Here is an 18883-nt window from a genome sequence, read left to right on the forward strand (position 1 = left end):
GGCACCATTCTAGCAATTCTAGCAACACATCCCAATTTTAAAATTTGGCACATACTTTGATTTGAAACATCAACCATCCTGATCCCAGAAGAAGTCCCTACAGACTGTCAGCTTCAGTTTCAAACTTGTCAAAAGGAGATCAGTCCATTGAATGTATTTTTCCCCCTTCATTTTTAAAATCTCACACATTTAAAAATCCTACTTGTGTGTATTGAAGCAACTTTCTGTTTCTTAGTCTTGTTACTGGATATAAAAGTATCACTACGATAATCAAAACAAGAAAACCTCTCTCTGCTATTTTCTGACCTGGCAGTAAATCATAATCCTTATTTTGACATAAGGAACTCATCTCAATTTTTTTTTTTCTGATTGAGCAATTTTGACATAGGTGATGTCATGCAGCGACCACAGTGACAATCAGTGTTGTGCAGGGTGTAATAATAATAATAATAGTAATAACAATAACAACAGTAATGATTAACAATACATCCATAAAAATAAGTAACACATTTTAAACATATTTGTGGTAATACTGATCATTTCACCTCTCATTTCACAGAATTCATTGTTGTCGTTGTATCTTCATATAAAGATTTAAAGCTCATGTGCAGACACAAACTTAACACCATGTACTACAGGTTTTCCATGGCTAATAACACCTATACTAATCAGAGTCATCATGAACAGTGGCCAGAACAAAAGCTCTTTACAAAGCTGAAGTTGTTTTTCAATACTTACATATTGTTATTGTGACAGTGTGTTATCATTTCATTAGATAATGATCAGATTAATGATCACTTGTTAATCCTCATTAACGATGTTCTCAATTCAGCCGATCTGAATAATGCTTCAAAGGCTGATTAAGTAATTTCTCAGTTAATTTCAGTAATTCATTCAATCCTTCACTTAAATTTCTGATTTTGAGATTCATCACATTAACTTTGCCTAAATGTATAAAACAGTTTAACTTTCCACTGTGATGCTCATTATGTTTTGATGTCTTTTTTTTGCCATTCCAGTGTTACTTAGTCTTTGTTGTTCCATCTCGCAATGTCTTTTTATATTATTTCTCTCGATTTTTTTATTTAACCAAAAAAAAAAAGAAGAATAAACTCTCAATGTCTTAAATCATCTCTCTTGTGTTTCATTGTGCAGTGACAAATTAAATTATGAGGGCTTTCAATGGATGAACAGTTTTAATGTGATAATCTTAGAATTACTGTAGTTAATCTCCCCTTTGAACACACTGTAAGATCCCACTATTTTGGATCCTATACTAAGGATACTTGAATTTCAGTTCAGCTACAGACCTGCATTTATTTTGAGCCTTGGGTTGATCTGACACAACGGCATGAATTTTTACCACTGAAATAAAGTTGTTAGGGAATGAAAATGAAATTAGGGAAGCATGAAAGGAAGGAGTGGAAATGTAAATGTTTGATAAAACAAGTTTAGGATGACTTCTGAGTCGTCCACTGAGATGTCTGCCAGTTTTTATAGTGATATGAGATATTAAGGAGCAGTAATGGAAATATTTTACATCACTGTGGCTGCAGGGAGACACTGCAGTGGCTTTACCAAAGTGTGTGAAAAGAGACAATAAAGCATGCAATTAATCAAAATGAAAAAAAAAAAATTACTGCATAAGCAACGCATTAATGCCGACAGCCTTTTACTGATAAATCTTTGGGTTGATGAGTCATTTTATTTTCATTTAATATACTATCATCTATTAATGGTTTTTATTACTATAATAATGACAATAATGATGATAATAATGATAATAATAATAAAAAGAAGAAGAAAAAGAAAAGGAAGGGTCTTTTCAAATCTTTTTTTATTGGTATGTAAATACAACTTCTGTCGCGTTCCTTGACGTCATTAGAACGCGTCAGCAGCTGATCCACCGGCAGCATGAAGCGGTCGTTGCGGACCTGTGCGACCTTGGCTTTTGGAGCTGGACTCGGGGCTTCAGTGACCCACCTGCTGTGTGCCAGAGGCCGAGGAGATGAAGCGGAGAGTTTCGGTCTACTTAGCAGAATCCCGGTGGTCCCGATACCGCAAGTCCAGGCCTCCGAGCTGACGGTGAGTTTATAGAACGGAGAGGGGAGGGGAGGGGGTTGTTTGCTTGGTACACATTCCTACTCATGTCATGCAACCAGGCAGGATTTTAAAATCTATTAAAAATGATCTTATTCAAACTTTGTTTTAATTACTTTTTTGATACAAAAAAGAAACAAACAGTTAACATTTAAATAGTGCAGAGCTGTGTTTAATCTATTTTGCACGTGCATCCTGGTGTGTGTAACGAGAAAAAAACAATTCTGTGACCAGCTCATGAAGAAACAGCATCATAGTCATGAGTCATGAGAGAGCTTTCAATCTGCAGTAGAGCTTTTTCATATTCCTCATAATATCAATGGAAAATTTAGTGAGTCGTGTCTAACCTGTAGAAAACAAACAGAGGAACAATTCCCTGTTAAGAAAATTAAACAAGCGTGGTACATTGTGAGCAGCAGTTTGAAACTATGCTGTTAAACTCACTGATGCTTAGAGTACACAGTTTTAAAAATTTTAAGCCTGTGGCAAGACTTGATTCTTCTTAATGATGTAAGAAAAAGGACTTCCTGCTTATTAATTGTACTTGCTGGGTCTTCTTGTTCAGGTGAGTCCAGGTGGGTCAGGAGTGGTGATGAAGTATGGCTTCCCTTCTTTGGCCAACATTAAGACCAGAGAGTCCTATGTCACCTCGTACGATCCCCGAACACGCACTGCATCCTGGGTGATAGAGAGGCTAAACCCCGCCACTCTGAACGGCTCATCAGACAGGAAGTTTTGTGAATTCAAAGAGGATGAAAGGTGAACACCAAGACAGTAGGTGTTTTTTCTTCTGTTGTTAAAAAATATATTTTTGAATCTCAAACTGAATATTTGTTTATGATTTCCCTCCAACAGTGTTCACGTGTTTCACAGAGCGACCAATGCTGACTACAGAGGCAGTGGCTTTGACAGAGGTCACCTGGCTGCTGCAGCCAATCACAAGTGGAGTCAGAAAGCCATGGAGGACACTTTTTACCTGAGCAATGTTGCACCACAGGTAAACAGTGGGTTTGTTTTCATGCACCACACCTGACTACAAATAACTTTGAGAGGGTTTAAGTTATGTAATGTGGGGGTTTAAAACCTGGCACTTGTGTCAGAAAGCAGATCTAAGAAAGACAGTACAAAACTGAACTTCCAGTTAACCGCGATAGAAATCTCAGCGTTTTCATACACAGATCAAGATCAGCAAGATTACAGGGTAATCATAATCTGTTGAGCCTAAATTTAGAATTTTCTCTGCCATAAACCTGACTAGATTTTCCTGGCAAATTACTCTAAACTCATAATCTGGTCATTTAGGTTGTATTCAGAGGTACAACTTAAAATCAACTGTTAATTTACGTATATGTTATTGATTATCACCTGGGAATTTTTTCCATAGGCATTATATATCCTCACCTTAAGCAATATGTTTACATCTTGTTTGGAAACTTTTAGAATTGTAAGTTGCATTTTTAGGCTAATGTCACAGAATATACATGGAGCTATAGTAACATGTACTGTATGCAGCATCAATGCATCTTAAAGCCTCATTGTATCCAGTACTAAATCATCACAGTTTGAAGTTCAAAAAAATGTACACTTTTAAACATCTTTTAAAAATACTATTTATTTATGGTTTTTATATAGAACTAGAAAAGCACTCAGAGAGCACAGACCTCCGCCATTATTAATCAAAATCCGTCCATAACTTTTTGAGTTATGTTGCTAACAAACAAACTAACTAACAAACCCTGCTGATCACATAACCTCCTTGGCGGAGGTAACAAAAGAATAAACACACACAAACACAAAAAAAAAAACACATGTAATGACAGATTTTCCAGAGGGCACCCTCCAGTAGTTTCTTATTTACAGCAGTCTTTTCTGCTTTCCCCTTTTTTGTTTGAAACTCAGTCCATTTACTCCACATCACTGATTATGAGTCCTTAAACGGTTTCCTACACAATGGGTCAGTTTGTTCATGGAATACATTTCTTCTACAATGGTAAACCATTTGGCTGAGCTGGGGGGGCATGCTTTTGTATTATATTATTGTAAATTAGGCCCAGATACAAAATCTGTGGTCTCTAAGAGTCTGAATCACTATATACCATAATGTTTGTAGTTTTACACAGAACCAAAAAATAAGTCAGAGATTTGCATTCACTTGTCCACTTTGCCTCTTTTCTTGTGTTCAATACTTTTTAGTAAAAGGTGTAACACAGAAATGCATGAAGTCTTTCCACCCAAATTCCTTTGTATTGTACACAGATTTCCAGTCACTCTTTGACACAGTAATACTCTATTCTTGTTCCCATTTAACTTTTACAATGTATTTCACAATTTAGTTTTTCTAAATCTTTTGTAGTTTTGAGACTATTTTTGAAGGAGTGTTCTTATATGTGCCAATCAACCTTCTGCTGTAATTCCTGTTTTAATTTCTGTATCATAGAAATGTCTTAGCTGCAAGTATCTAAATAACTGAAATTGAAGTTCTTCTGAATTTAAATTTAGTTATTTTTTATGGTGGCATATTTTTTCAGCAATATAGTTTCCAGCCTTTCCTGACTATGAAGTGTGACATCAATAAAATGTATTTATGAGCAACCTTCACTGTTTGTTTTGAGAACCCTCACCTGAACCAGAAGACCTGGAATAACCTGGAGAAAATGTGTCGCTCTTTGACAAAGCGTTACATTAATGTCTACGTCTGCACAGGACCTCTCTACCTGCCAAGGTAACACTTTTTAGTCCGTGTTTTCAGTGTTACATGTGTGGGGGGAACACAGTATGACATCAGTTTTGTGTTACAGGCAGGAGGCTGATGGGAAACTCTACGTTCGGTATCAAGTTATAGGGCAAAGCCATGTCGCTGTGCCGACACATTTCTTCAAGGTGAGCTCATCTGTATGCTACTGCCGATGACGATGTTGACATGATGGCTGATGAATTCACCTGTCACCTTTCAACCACAGGTGGTGATTCTGGAGCAAGCAGATGGAAGAGGGGTGGAGCTTAGGTCTTATGTTTTACCGAATGAACCAGTAGATGAGAAGATTCCACTGGAGCGTTTTCTGGTTCCCATTGAAACCATTGAGAGAGCATCTGGACTTTTGTTTGTTCCAAACATAATGAAGAGGACCAGTAGCCTGCAAGCAATCACTAGCAGATAAACCTCACTACCTACAATGCACATCTGCTTTATGGACTACAGTGTCTGAGCTTCTCTCCTCCAGGAGATTTTAAATCCAATGAGTGCAGTACTGCCATTATCAAATATAAAAACTACAGAAATGCTGGTCTTTAGTACAGTACCCATAATCCTCTTTTGTGGTTGTACAAGAAGCCAGTGTGACGGCTGAGTAGAGAATGAAAGGAAATAATGTTGAAACTATTTTTGATGGTCAAAACTTCATCATGTTGTATCATTTTCCTGCTTGGTATATCCTATAATTTGTCATATTGACACAATACAAAGTTCATTTTCTATTTATTCTATATCTCCTCTGTAAGAACAAGTACAATTTTTGATTAGTCCAAACTGAATGTTTTTGTGATTTATTTCCTCCATTTTTGCTGCTTTGATACAGATGTCGTTTCACTGTCTGAAGCTTCATATTGGTAAAAAGATCTGGTCACCTAAATTATTAGACTATTTTGAAATAAGGAGGATAAGAATAATGAGATTCTTGTTTGAATCCTGTTTGGTCAGGGGCTTTCTGTGTGGAGCTTGCATGTTCTCGCTTCATGTGTTGGCTCTCAGGCTTCCCACAGACCAAAGATACTCTCGTATGGTTAAATGGTGACTCTTTTAAATTGCCCCTAAGTGTGAGTGTACCTGGTTGTTTGTCTTTACGGGTCAGCACTGTGATTGACTGGTGACCAGTCCAGGGTGCTTATGTACCCCAGCTCTTGCCAAAGTTCCGCTGATTCTGCTCCAGCCCTGCAGGCCTCAAACAGGACAAGAGATGTAGAATAGATGGATTTAATCCACATTTATTAATTCAACTAATAGTTGCAGCACTTTCAGTTGAAAAGACTTCGGCTCAAAATACAACTTTATGTTCATCTGTTCTGATCAAAGTGTCAACTGAAGTATTATGACAGAAACTGAGAAAAGCTTTAAAAATGTTTCATTATAAAGTTAAAAAAAAATCACACAAACTCTGATGATCTACCCATCAACTTTTACACTCGTTGAAACCACAATTCCTGACAGTCCCATATGTTTTAGTCCATTTAACAGAAAGCAACTCCACAGACGAGACAACCAATCTGACTGCAGCACCTTTCTGTTCCTTTCGTTCATATCTCTAAGTCAAACTTCGTCCTGAACGCCCAGAGTTCTTCTGACTGTTGTCTACCTCAACAAACTCATCTTCCTCCTGTGAGCTGAAAATGTTTGACAGCTGGTACGTGATCTCCTGCTGCGGCGTCTTCTCCTGCAACTCTTCAGCATTTAACTTCCCCAGTCTCTTCTCCAAGACTGGAATGACCACTGAATGCAGATAGTCGATGATCTCTAAACACAGAGGAGGACACTTAATGAAGAATGACTTTTGCCATTCTGACAGCTGTACATAAAAATATTTATTGTAAGATCCAGCAACACAGTATTACCATACTGACCTCCATAGGATAATGTTGTCCAGTTGGGAACTCTTGAGGCTTTCAGTCTGTAGAAATTCTTCTGAACACACACAGGTGTCACTTTACTGCAAACCACACCCCCCCAAAAAAACACAAACAAAATAACAGGGTTACTTTCAACGTGACACACACTAAAATTGCTATAACTGTTTCTAACATCTGTTACGAAGCCAGTGAATCGAAAGTGCATCCAATGAAGAATGTCTTTTATTGTTTTAAGTGTTTTTAAGTATATACTACATTTAAAGGGTAGGCATAGTAAGCTTAAACTTCAACCTACACTTTTTCAATCAGCCAAATTCTTCACTATTTTACTTAAGGGATTGGTTTGTAATGAAAACCACCAAACCTGCAGTTCCTCTAGTGTCCACTAGAGGATGTTTCCTGCATTGTGTCTATCCTCATAAAATTTCATGACAAAATGTCCAACTTTGGAGCAGAAATGAACATGTTTACAGCCTGTTATAAAACTAGATATAAATTTAGATTATGATTACTGAACTTTTAACAGGTATGAAAGTGTAACTTAAACCTCACCCGATAGTCTCAGCGACCTCATCCCAGTTGATGTCTGCCATATCATCCACATTCATGCTGTACAGCCTGTAACACAGATAATCATTAGTGATTGTAAGACCTATTATATTTGAGGTCTGACAATAAGATGAATAACTGATGATTAAATATTGTGATGTTCTGAAAATTTAGTTTGATCCCCTTCATCGTAGAGCTGTTTAGCTGCTTGCTTACGTGTTTATTAGTTGAATTTTAGACTGAAGTCCTTCTGTTCCTCTGTTGAAGATGCCAGGTGGTGAGGACAGTTTTGGTTTCAGCAAGGAGAACCTGAAAAACACAAACATCACACACATGAACATCTGCTCTCCTGGACTATTTGAGAACTTAAATCCTGCACAGATGAACTCATAGGCCCCTGATCAACCAAACAACTGTACAGGTAAACAAGTGAACAACAAATAACTGAAAAAATGGACAAAAACAACTGAGAATCTGTCTGAAAACCTGTCACTGACGCTTCCTTGAGTCACATGTTGTAAGAGCAACCCTTTGATGATGGAGACCCTGGATTTTGAGTAAAAGAAAACATGCTAACCACGGACAAACAGCCTTTAGATGATATTCACTCAGCTTGGTAAACTTGCTTTCTACACCAGGCACTGGGGCACCTAAACAGGAAACATGGACAGCCGAACTTCTGATCTGCTTCTGCCAAGTTTAGGACTTTGATTTCTAAACTCTTGTGTCTTAAATTGTAACTGCTTAACTTGATCTCTATTTTTTATTGACTATATGTCTGGTCATTTTGCTTTTTAAGATGACCTTGCAGGACACTTGAAACCTAAATACCCTTTCAAGAATAAACAGAAATTTGAATAAAATTAATCTGATCCTTATCCACAATCACCTTTTCTTTTCTTTTAACAGAATAAAAATGACAAATACAGACATGCACTTCAACCACAATATTATGCTCTTCATGCTAACTTCATATCACAACAACAAAGTAAGTAATTGTCATAAAGAAGAGCACAGCAATAACATAGTCCCTGTACCAGTAGAGTTAAAGTACCAGAACGAGAGCCCAGAAGCTGTACCCACCACTTGAGTCGACACTGGATCCAGTGTCTGGTTCCAACCTTCTTACTGATTTCCATCCAGGGCAGGTTGTTACACAGCTGCTCTCTGGTCAGACCAGAACCTGCAGGATTCTGCTGAACAAGGACTTCCAGGTGAGCCTTTAGGGCCTGCTTCAACCTGGACTCTTCGTCAGAATTCCAAGAACCTTTACTTTCAGCTGCAAAGACACATGCAGCACAGACAAAGTAAGACACAGGTGACAGACACAAAAGGCAGCTGTCAGTTGGTATTTTCACAATGCGTTTCCACAACAGCACACTGGTTGACTGACGGGTCGGTATGCGCTCAGGATGCGAACAATTTTGTCCAGCCCATTTTTGAGTTTTGTGTAAAATTATGTCGATTTTGCCTTTTTTCATCTGCTTATTTATGTTGTTCCAATGCACATGAAGTAAATAAACGTGTATACCCAAAACATTTGTAATTGCAACATTGACTGGGAGAAATGGTGTATTTTCTGGAAAATTCCAGGGGTGCCAATACTTTCGTCCATGACTGTATCCTCTTAAATGACACAGCGCCACCTGGAACAAGTGATCCTGTTAATAGTTATAGTTGGAAGTTAAAACAAACAGTTTTCTGAGGATATTTTGTAGGCCAGGATGCCAAAAGTTATCGTGCTGTGATCACAGAAATTATATGATTAAAAGCAGGTGCACGCTGATGTCTCTGAGTCAGCTGTTATTTTAGTACTAAAAATGAGGATAAAAAAAATCAATGGTGCTTTATAAAGCTTATGTTGATTGTTTAGGTCATCCAGACCACCAGAGGGTGCAATGAGGAGCCTGTTACAGATTAAGCTGATACATATTTTTTTCTACCTGCACGACCAATCAGTTGGTCGCTCCTTGGGTGTAATTTCAGTCTACCAAGGTTGACTACAGCCCTAATTAATTCACACTTTGTTTCAGCATTGCAGAAGGTAGAGAGTGTGGCACAGTGAGAACTCCATCTAGTTTTGCTGATCCTATCTCTGTAACGCCCCTATTACTTGCTTCCAAAAAAAAAAAGCACAGAGGTGGGGGTGAGAGGCAGTTGGTCCTACTCAGGGGCGTAGTTAGGGATTTTGGGCCCCCAGAAAGAGTACTACATAAGCCCCCCCGAACTAGCTAGCCAAGCAACAAATGTTGCATAATTTTTTACAAAATTTCTATCCATTTTTATGTATTTTTGAACCATTATTTCCCCATTTATCAACAACATTTTACTATGGTTAAACTTAATTTACCTGCATTATTTTGCAGCGCTGGACTACACCATTTGGACATTTTTAAGGGAGAAGCAGAGGCCCCCCAGTATTTATTTTACTCTATTTGATACAAATTTTAGTCTGCTGACAGATTTATCTGGTTCCTTTTGATTCGATAATGACACTAATTACTGAGAGAAAAATAGATACAAACACACTTTTCATTGCAGGCTCCTCAAGGGCCCCTCCCTACTGTGGGCCTGGGTAATCAGTACCCTTCCCCCCCTGTGCTACGCCCCTGGTCCTACTGTTATCATTGTGAGGGGGGAATGTCACAGGGGAGTAGATATCACAACTTGAAATGGCAGCGTGAATCAGCCTAGTAGGACTGCAATGCAGGGCTAAGACTCAAGATTACATGTTGGTCACTAATCCACAAATTCAGGGAGCCATAGTTTATATGTCTGAAATTTTCCTGACCTGAAACAAATGACACAGAAATAGCGGAAATAGTGTCTCGTGTTGAGTTTACCAATGGTGGCAAAGCGTTTCTCTAGAGAGTGAACACTGCGGTCCATCTTCTGAGAGATCGTCCTCCAGTCCTTCCCATGGAGGTTCTGTAACTTGATGAGGGACTTCATCTCCTCCTCTGAGAACCTGAAAGAAGACACACACAGGCATAAAACACTAAAGGTTTTGGGAAATACAATGCTTTAAACTGAAGACAATGGCAGAGACAGTTCAGCAGCTAGTGTGACACAGGCAACAGCAGCTAAATCATAAAGATGTAGTGAGACAGAGAATTCCAGCAAGATCATATAGATAAAAATAGGTAGTGCAGCAATGACATAAGCATACATAATTTTTCTGAAATCACTTTGGTTCTAACTTTAATCAAAACTTTTAGATTATGTTATTGGAGACTGTGGGGATAGTACAGTGAGTGTTATCTTTTTTGCACATCTTGCAATGTATTGTATTGAATCTTCATAGACATACAGTGCCAATAAAGATTGTTCACTCCCTTGGCTGTTTTACCTTTTTATTACTTTCATAGATCAATCATGGTCAATATAACTTGGCTTTTTTGATTTTTACACAAAAAAAAAAAAACTTTTTAATGTCAACGTGAAAACAGATTTCTACCAAGTAATTTCATTTAAACAAAAATATGCAATATAAAATAAGTGACTGCATAAATACTCAGCCCTTGAAAAGTGACTGATCTAATTCAGAGGTCCAGCCAATTGGTGGTTGTACTTTCATGATTAGTGAAATGGGGATCACCTGAGTGCAGCGAATGTGTCCCAAGTGATTGTAGTATAAAGACACCTGTTTCTGGAAGGTCCAGTCACTGGTTAATCAGTGTTCATGGCTACTATTGCACCATGAAGACAAAAAAACACTCCAAGCAACTCGGAGAAAAAAACGTTAAAAAAAATGTAAAAAAACTGTAGGTCAGGAGGTGGATACAAAAAAATCCAATTTAGTTAAATTCATCATAAAGAAATGGAAGGAGTGTGACACATGTATAGATCTGTCTAGATCAGGCCGTCCTCACAAACTGAGTGACCGTACAAGAAGGAGACTAGTGAGAGAGAAGCTTCAGCAAATGAGATGGGAGAGACGCTGTGTACAACATCTGTTGCAAAGGTTCTTCACCAGTCAAAGCTTTATAGAAGAGTGGCAAAGAGAAAGCCACTTTTTTAGAAAACTCAACCAGAGTTCACCAAAGGGCATGTGGGAGACTCCATGATCAAGTGGGAGAAAGTAGCTTGGTCTGATGTGACGAAAATGGGGCTTTTTAGCTATCAGACAAGATTCTGTGTTTGAACACATCATCACAAACACACCATCTCCACTATGAAGCATGGTGGTGGCAGCATCATGCTGTGGTGATGCTTCTCAGCAACCTGGAGGACAACCTTATTCAGTCTGCAAGAGAACTATGGCATGGGAGAAGATTTCTTTTCCAGCAAGACAATGATCTAAAGCATACAGCAAAAGCTACACAGAAATAGTTTAAAGACAACAAGGTGAATGTTCTGGAGTGGCTGAGTCAAAACCCAGACCTCAATTCCATAGAGAATGTGCCTGGACTTGAAAAGGGCTGTTCATGCCCAATCCCTGTGCAACCTGACAGAGCTTCAGCAGTTTAGCAAAGAAAAATGAAGTAAAATTTCAGTATCCAGAAGTGCAAGCCTGGTCTAGACCTATCCACACAAACTCAGTGCTGTGATTGCAGCCAAAGGAGCAGCTACTAAAGACTGACTTAAAGGGGAAGAATATTTATGCAATCACTCATTGTACATGAAGCATTTTAGTTTAACTGATATGAATTCGTAGAAATCTGGTTTTACTTTGACATTAAAGAGTTTTTTGTCCAAACAGTCAAATTATATTGACCAGGATGGATTTAAAAGATCAATCAAAGGGTAAAACATCCAAGGGGTTGCATGCTTTTACAGGCACTGTGGTTTAAGACTGCAGCATGACCCTGTCAATATAATATCTTTATCAGCTATAGCTTCCAGAGCTAGAACCTCAATGCACAAAAGCTTTCATAGTTCACAAGGGTTTCCTGCCCAGATTGAAAAGACACAACAGGTCCAGCAGCTAAACCTTTAGGTTAAATGGGATCTGAAGCTCAACTCTGTAGAGACAGTGTTCTGCTGCTCCGCCTGAAGGATACAGGGGGGGTTGACACTTGTATATAAAGATATTAGCAGTGTTGGGTAGCGTTACTTTTATCTTTATCAGCTATAGCTTCCATACCAAGTTAGATTACTGCGTTACATACTGAGAAAAGTAATTTGTTACATTACTGCGTTACCTACTTCTAAAAGTAACGTGTTCGAGTACTTTTGCATTACTAAATATTAAAACCCTTTAGACACTTGTTCCACTCGGCAGTGTAAAAACGACAGACGACCACACATCTGCATTTAAATGTGCAGACTGTAATGCCAATGTACAGCGTAATTTACAGCCCATAATCTGTATCTCTGCAGCTTGAGAACACCGCTGACAGGAAAACCTTTACAGCTCTTTAAGAAGCTCACAATCAGACAACAAGCTGAGCAGAGGCAGACAGAATCACTCAACACTGTGCGTAATAACAGCACGTAATTGGAACAGCTGGTTCAATGAAAACAAATGGAGCTTTTAAACTTACGTTTCACCAGGATGCTGTTCTTGTCCCTTTCATCCAAAAATCCATCATAATGGGGATAATTCCACAATGGTCTGCTGTCCTCTCTGTAATCTCACTGGCTCAACAAGCTAACAATGTGTGCATAATGGTACAGAATGTTTACCTTCCGCTGGCACGTGCCAATGTGACTACAGGAAGAGAGAAGGACAAACAGAGCAGATGCTTCAAGGAGCTTCTTTTTTTTTTCTTGCTCTCTTTTTGAAGCCACGGACGAGAGGAAATTTGGGACTTTTCTTTCAGTAACGGATTACTTTTACGAAAATGTAACTAATAACGGGATTACTTGAATTGTAAAACTAACACGTTACGTTACTCGTTGCTCCAAAAAAGTAATCTGAGTACTCTAATGGATTACTTTGTAACACGTTACCCCCAACACTGGATATAAGGTAGCTGCAGCTGCATCATAAAGGCACACTGGACAAAAATACACCATACATAAACAGAATCATCAAGAGCTAAGATTCAAAAATAAGAGTTCTGCAAGGATTGGAGACACGTGGAGTTCGGCAAGAAAATTATCTAAGAAATGAAATAGGTTAAAGCAAACTTTTGCCTCTGACCTTCCCATGTGGTTCCTGTCATCAAACATCTTCTTTGCTCTGTCGTAAACCTGTTGGCACGTCCGAGGGATCCCCTCAGCTGAAGTGAGAGTGATAGAAACATTGAGACACAGACAGGAGTATTTCCACATTTTATGCAACAGCAGATCATACTCGCTGATGAAGAGTTATGTTTACATACCGATGCTTTCCAGAAAACTGTGTTTCGCTCTCAGCTTCCTGATTTCTGCCCCCTGTTCTTTGAACCTTTCAGGAAACAGGAGCTTAATGGGTGAGCTGATACCAAGCAAAGCCAGGAAGTCTGAGACATTCTTTCTGATCATCTGATTTTCCTCCTCAGTGCATCGTCCGTGACGCAGAGACACCCCTGGAGATGGAAACAATTAACTATCTGTTTAAGCTGAAGCGTCTGTTTTTAGGATCATGTTGATTACAGTAATACCTTATTCATTTGAGTATTTCTTGGTAATTCCTAGCTGAAGTCCTTTAAGTACAACAGGTTGTAACTTTGGGCTTTGGAGCTATAAAAGTGTTGATACTTCTCTGTCTGCAGAACTAGCACTTCATGTTTTGCTATATTAGTACCTTGCAGCTCATATCATATTGATTCAATGTGCTGGTAGTAGTAGTACCTTGCTGTCTCCAGTACCTTACACTATGCAGTAGTGTTACCTTGCTGTTTGAATCTCCTGAATCGATGCAGATCGTATCTCAGAAGTTTATTAATCACGATCACCGATTTCTTCTTTACATCTGGAATGAACTCCTGCAGCTCCTCCAACAATGCTTGGTCAAACCTAAAAACCAGGAAACAGACCGTTAATACTGTGCTCTGATTGGACAAGAGAAAAACTCACTCTGGAGACTGCTGAAACAACATTTTTCATTTTTTCATAAAATTCTAAATTTTATCTCATGAGTTCAGTATTTTATGCTATACAGTTTTTTTCAAACTTATAAACCCTATTGCTATTAACAGATGTAAGGTTTGATGCCAAGTAGAAGTACTACTTTTCTTGGAGTTATTTAACAAAGTTATGGCTGAATCTTACAACTGTGTGATAGAAGATGTTGACTGAACATCTGGTAAATTTATCCGAATTTAATGTTTCCTTCTCGTTATTCTATGATATATCACACTCGCTCCTATATGATAATAATCAAAACTCACTGATCATTTTCTTCAGGTGTTTTTTTCAGTATCTGTTTCGTCTTTGTTACTCCTCTTTCTCTTCCATTCTTATGTATGTTTTGTTCTTTTTGCTTTTCCCTTGCTCCTGTACTCTCCTTTTTATCTCTCGCAGCTTGTCCTGTTTTTGAGATGACCTTTATCATGGTAATATCTTTCTTCTTTGTTTTTTTCTCTTCCATTCCAGTCTCGAAAGAAATAATAGCTCCAGTTTCTGTGCTGTTTTGGTGGTCTGGTGTCACTGTGGCAATGGTAACCTCCTGTTTTTTCTTCTTCTTTTTCTTACTGTCAGTGTCTGTAGACACCAAGGGGTCAGTTTGTCTGTTGTTGTGATCTGTTGTTTCTGTGACAGTGCTCTCCTCAATGTGTGTGTTTTTCTGTTTCTTCTTCTTCTTTTTCTTACTGTCGGTGTCTGTAGACATCAAAGAGTCAGTTTCTCCGTCATGATCTGCTGTTTCTGTGAGAGTGCTCTCCTCAATCTGTGTGTTTTTCTGTTTTTTCTTCTTCTTCTTTTTCTTACTGTCGGTGTCTGTAGACATTAAGGAGTCAGTTTCTCCGTCATGATCTGCTGTTTCTGTGAGAGTGCTCTCCTCAATCTGTGTGTTTTTCTGTTTTTTCTTCTTTTTCTCACTGTCAGTGTCCATGGACAACAAAGAGTCAGTTTCTCTGTCATGATCTGTTGTTTCTAGGACAGTACACTCTTCATTCAGTGTGTATTTCTTTTTCTTCTTCTTTTTCTTTTCTTTTACTATCATGGGTGTTTCTGCGGCTATGTGAATTTCCGTTTCCCCTTGCTCCTGTGTTCTTTTCTTTTTCTCCTTTTCCTTATTGCTAGTATCCACCTCTGCACCAGGGGGAGGAAGACTGAGCCCTTCTTCCCGTTGTTTGTGTTTTTCCTTCTTCCTCTTCTTCTTCTCGGGTGTGTTGATGTCAACAGGTGTAGGATCGTCCTGCTGACAATCTGTCATTTTTCTCTTCTTCGGAGGTAGAGAAGAAGACTTAGCAGGCGAATTCATGGCGTCTGGAGGAGGTGATGGAGAAGGTGCAGGATCTCTTTAAGCTGTAATTAAATAAACAAACTTGTGACTGAACATTCAGATGTCGAACCCATGTTAAACCTAGTTTTACATTACTTTTTATGGTCAATTCTAATTGCATTATGTCAAGTTGAATGAAGTCTGTTTGAGGGATATTTGTTTACCACGCCTCTTGGTAATTAACTGAGCATCCAAGCGCCTCGATGTTTCATTGTAGCCAATACATACGATACTGCGTGTGTTATGGTCTTACATTAAAATCCTTTTCCCCTAAAATGTATCAAAATGTTCACCAGATGAATGAACAGCAGCGGAATCAAAGCTGACACTGAGAGGAGAGGGGACCGTGTAAGTACTCGATCTTGATTCAACACAAAATAAGATCTTTAAAATATTTTCAAGTTCGACATTAAAATCCACTTACCTTCTCTTCTTCTTTTTGTTTTGGCGGGCAGCAACTAGCTTAAACCTCACATTCTATGGCTGCTACACGCGTGTAAGAAGGAACAACATTGCGTGTTTACTTCCGGGCTTTCAAGAGCGCATGCGCTCAGCGCGAGAACCCGTTATGGGAAGTCGTTTCACTGTGTTGACCCCAGCCTTAGGGAAAAGTTTTACTTTAAGCTGTTTATGTTTAAGCTACTAACATTAATTCATGAGCTGCAGTTTGTCAAAATCCTCTTAGTTTTGAAATTTAATGTAGTATCAGTCATAACGAACACAAATCAAGGAAAGAAATCAACCGTTTGTGTTTGACGCACAGTATTTGACTCAGGTGTGTTCTTTTAAAGTTAGGAGTCCAAAAAAGAAAGATAAGAGCTATCTCCGAGATTGATGAAAAATAATGTTCAACATAAGTTATTTGAAAAGATTTCAACTGATGTAAAAAAAAAGTCTGGTTCATATTCACTGAAGGGTAAGACTGGTTTCAGATTGGGCTCTATTTGTTACATTACAATTACCAAACCAGATTCAGTCTGGACCTGGTCCATTTATTCAGAAGCTAGCAAACAGTCAAGATAAGAATTTCCCCATTCAAGTGAATAACTAGGAAATTTAAGCTAAACAGATCTAATCAAATGGTAAATGCCAGTGAGGGAGGTGTTTAGTGTTTTAGTACAAAATAAAACAACTTAGCCTACATAAAGTAAAATGGTCCAAGTCAGTGGTTCTCATCTTGTAAGTTAACTCCCAAAGGTGGGTCTCAGACAGAAGTGGTAAAAGTAGGTAGACTGTTGTACTCAAGTTAAAGTAAAATTACTTTGGATAAATTATACTTAAGTAGAGGTAAAATTAGTAACCTATAAATATCTTCAAGTAAAAGTAAAAGGTAAGTCACTGAAAATTTACGTAAACCACTGAGTAGCTACTTTTAATACTTGAGGGGTTTTACAGTAAAATATTATCTTTTCTTAATATAAATTAGCTACAAGAGAACATGAATCTAAAACCAGGTTGTTGTTGTTTCTTTTTTACAAAGTGAGACTTTACCTAAAGTCAAATGCAACAGCTGTCAAGGATAAAACGTTGAATCATTTTCTGGCTACAGGTGATTGGATATAGGATATATATCTGCATGTATTTTTCAGAAAATTGTTGGACTAAACCCTTTTATTTTCAGAATAGTACAAAATTTACATAACGCCTGATATAAACTATAATTTCTTAGATAGCACCAATTTGATAACTTTTTAATATGCTGAAAAGCTATTATGTTTTTACATTAAATATAAAACACAGTGCAAATAGTCTTCTGTGATTGCCATTAGATTATAGCTAATAATAATAATAATAATAATAATAATAATAATAATAATATATTACACTGCTTTGTCAAAATACTTCCCAAATAAATCAAACTCTATATGGAGCATGCGGACACAAATTAAACCATTAAACTTAAAGAATGACTAAATTTGACAAAATGTTTTGTAAAAAAAATATCTACACAACCAAGCACATGTCCTTATTTATAAGGAATTTATTGTAACTGGTTGCTGAATTTTTACATAGCTTCATTTTCTCCTCTATTTCTCTTTGTGAGTGGAGACTGAATGGTCACGGAGCCCTGAGCAACATCATCCCCCTCCCCTCTAGCTTTTCTGTTATCGTATCTGATTGATTAAAAGTCCTTCACACAAACACATGCAGCGACACATAGCACTTATGTTAATGAAGAAGAGTCTTTAAGGTGTTGGTTGTAGCAGAACGGGGAGGAGGAAGTACCCTCCCTTTATTCTGTGCTCTTTTGTGCAGGAAGGAGGGGCAGGGGAGGGATGGACAGCTCTCAACGGTGTGCTGGCTGCCATCATTCCCACTAAAGAGCCAGCACAAAGAGTCGGCTCATTCGCGACTGACACTCACTATTGACCATCATGTGCTGTGAAAGTCAAACTAATAGCCGTTTTCTTGTTGGCAGAATGCTAGAAACTCCTCGTTTTGGCTTTAAGTGTCAAATTTTTTACTCAGTACTCAATGCTATTTAAAATGTAGTGAAGTAAAATACTTCCCTAAATATGTAGTGAAGTACAATACTTCCCAAAATATGTAGCCTACTTAAGTAAAAGTAAGAGTAGTGATTTTGAAAAGTACTCAAAAAAATACAAGTACACAACAAAGCTACTCAGTTGAAGTAAATTGAGTAAATGTAATTAGTTACTTTCCACCTCTGGTTACAGAGCTGTTCTTAGTAGGGTGTGAAAGTGTTTGAAGCAAAACCTGTGTTGCTAAAAGTCCGTGATGTATAAAAGTCTGCACAAAAATACATCTGTACATTTTAATTCACTGTTTTTCCACAGAAACTAGTAATTTAGTCATTTTCTTGTGATCTAACTGGTTTAAATCATTTTCCGAGGAAAACAAAACTGGTTTTCTTAATTTAACTTTTAGTTTTTCAAAATCTCTAGAAAGGTGCTTCCCAAGGGTAGGGCTGGGGCCTTCTGGTGGAGCCTATAGGTACTGCAGGTGGGCCACAGGCAGTCTGTTATAACTTAAAATCATAGAAATAGTATGTAGTACTTTTTCATCATGTTAGATGATTTTTTTAAAATTCATTAAATAGTCCTCGATTACAGTTTATCATTTGAATTTCAGAAATAGCAGAAATTTGAACTCCTGGCTTTTTATCATTTATTTAGTTTCTTGTACAGAACCAGTGTCACAGTTCAACTGGTGACATTCTACCATGCCACTTGTTAATAACTGTCTTTGGAGATATTTCTGCTAATAGGAAAAGGGTTTTATTGGCTAAGGAGTACGTTTACAGAGATCAATGTTAGAAAGACAATTTGGGTGACTTTG

At 37.9% G+C, this 18883-nt stretch overlaps 2 protein-coding genes across 2 annotated transcripts; one reads left to right on the forward strand and one right to left on the reverse strand.

Annotated features, from left to right (window-relative positions):
- The first annotated feature begins 1883 nt into the window (after positions 1–1883).
- On the forward strand, positions 1884–5626 carry endog (endonuclease G). Its single transcript, XM_041787975.1, has 6 exons — positions 1884–2085; positions 2666–2859; positions 2956–3097; positions 4713–4822; positions 4899–4980; positions 5061–5626. The coding sequence occupies exons 1-6, from the start codon at positions 1915–1917 to the stop codon at positions 5256–5258; spliced, it is 897 nt and encodes a 298-aa protein (XP_041643909.1). The 5' UTR covers positions 1884–1914; the 3' UTR covers positions 5259–5626.
- Positions 5627–6065: 439 nt separating this feature from the next.
- LOC121510082 (transcription termination factor 1-like) lies at positions 6066–16113 on the reverse strand. The gene is made up of 11 exons (XM_041787974.1): positions 16008–16113; positions 14529–15606; positions 14030–14154; positions 13539–13724; positions 13358–13436; positions 10113–10237; positions 8353–8548; positions 7486–7578; positions 7273–7338; positions 6715–6800; positions 6066–6607 (listed from the first exon to the last, which is right to left on the reverse strand). Exons 2-11 carry the CDS (start codon positions 15560–15562, stop codon positions 6399–6401), a joined length of 2199 nt encoding a protein of 732 aa, XP_041643908.1. The 5' UTR covers positions 15563–15606; positions 16008–16113; the 3' UTR covers positions 6066–6398.
- Positions 16114–18883: the final 2770 nt, after the last annotated feature.

Source organism: Cheilinus undulatus, linkage group 5 (assembly GCF_018320785.1).
Source record: "Cheilinus undulatus linkage group 5, ASM1832078v1, whole genome shotgun sequence".
Taxonomy (NCBI): domain Eukaryota; kingdom Metazoa; phylum Chordata; class Actinopteri; order Labriformes; family Labridae; genus Cheilinus; species Cheilinus undulatus.

Coding starts and splice junctions, on each gene's coding strand:
- endog (XM_041787975.1), top strand. CDS start 1,915: ATGAAGCGGTCGTTGCGGACCTGTGCGACCTTGGCTTTTGGAGCTGGA. Junction 4,823..4,898: donor GGACCTCTCTACCTGCCAAG/GTAACACTTTTT, acceptor TTTGTGTTACAG/GCAGGAGGCTGATGGGAAAC. Junction 4,981..5,060: donor TGCCGACACATTTCTTCAAG/GTGAGCTCATCT, acceptor TTTCAACCACAG/GTGGTGATTCTGGAGCAAGC.
- LOC121510082 (XM_041787974.1), bottom strand. CDS start 15,562: ATGAATTCGCCTGCTAAGTCTTCTTCTCTACCTCCGAAGAAGAGAAAA. Junction 10,238..13,357: donor GACAGGAACCACATGGGAAG/GTCAGAGGCAAA, acceptor GTCTTCTTTCAG/GTTCTCAGAGGAGGAGATGA. Junction 7,579..8,352: donor ATCCAGTGTCGACTCAAGTG/GTGGGTACAGCT, acceptor TGTGTTTTTCAG/GTTCTCCTTGCTGAAACCAA.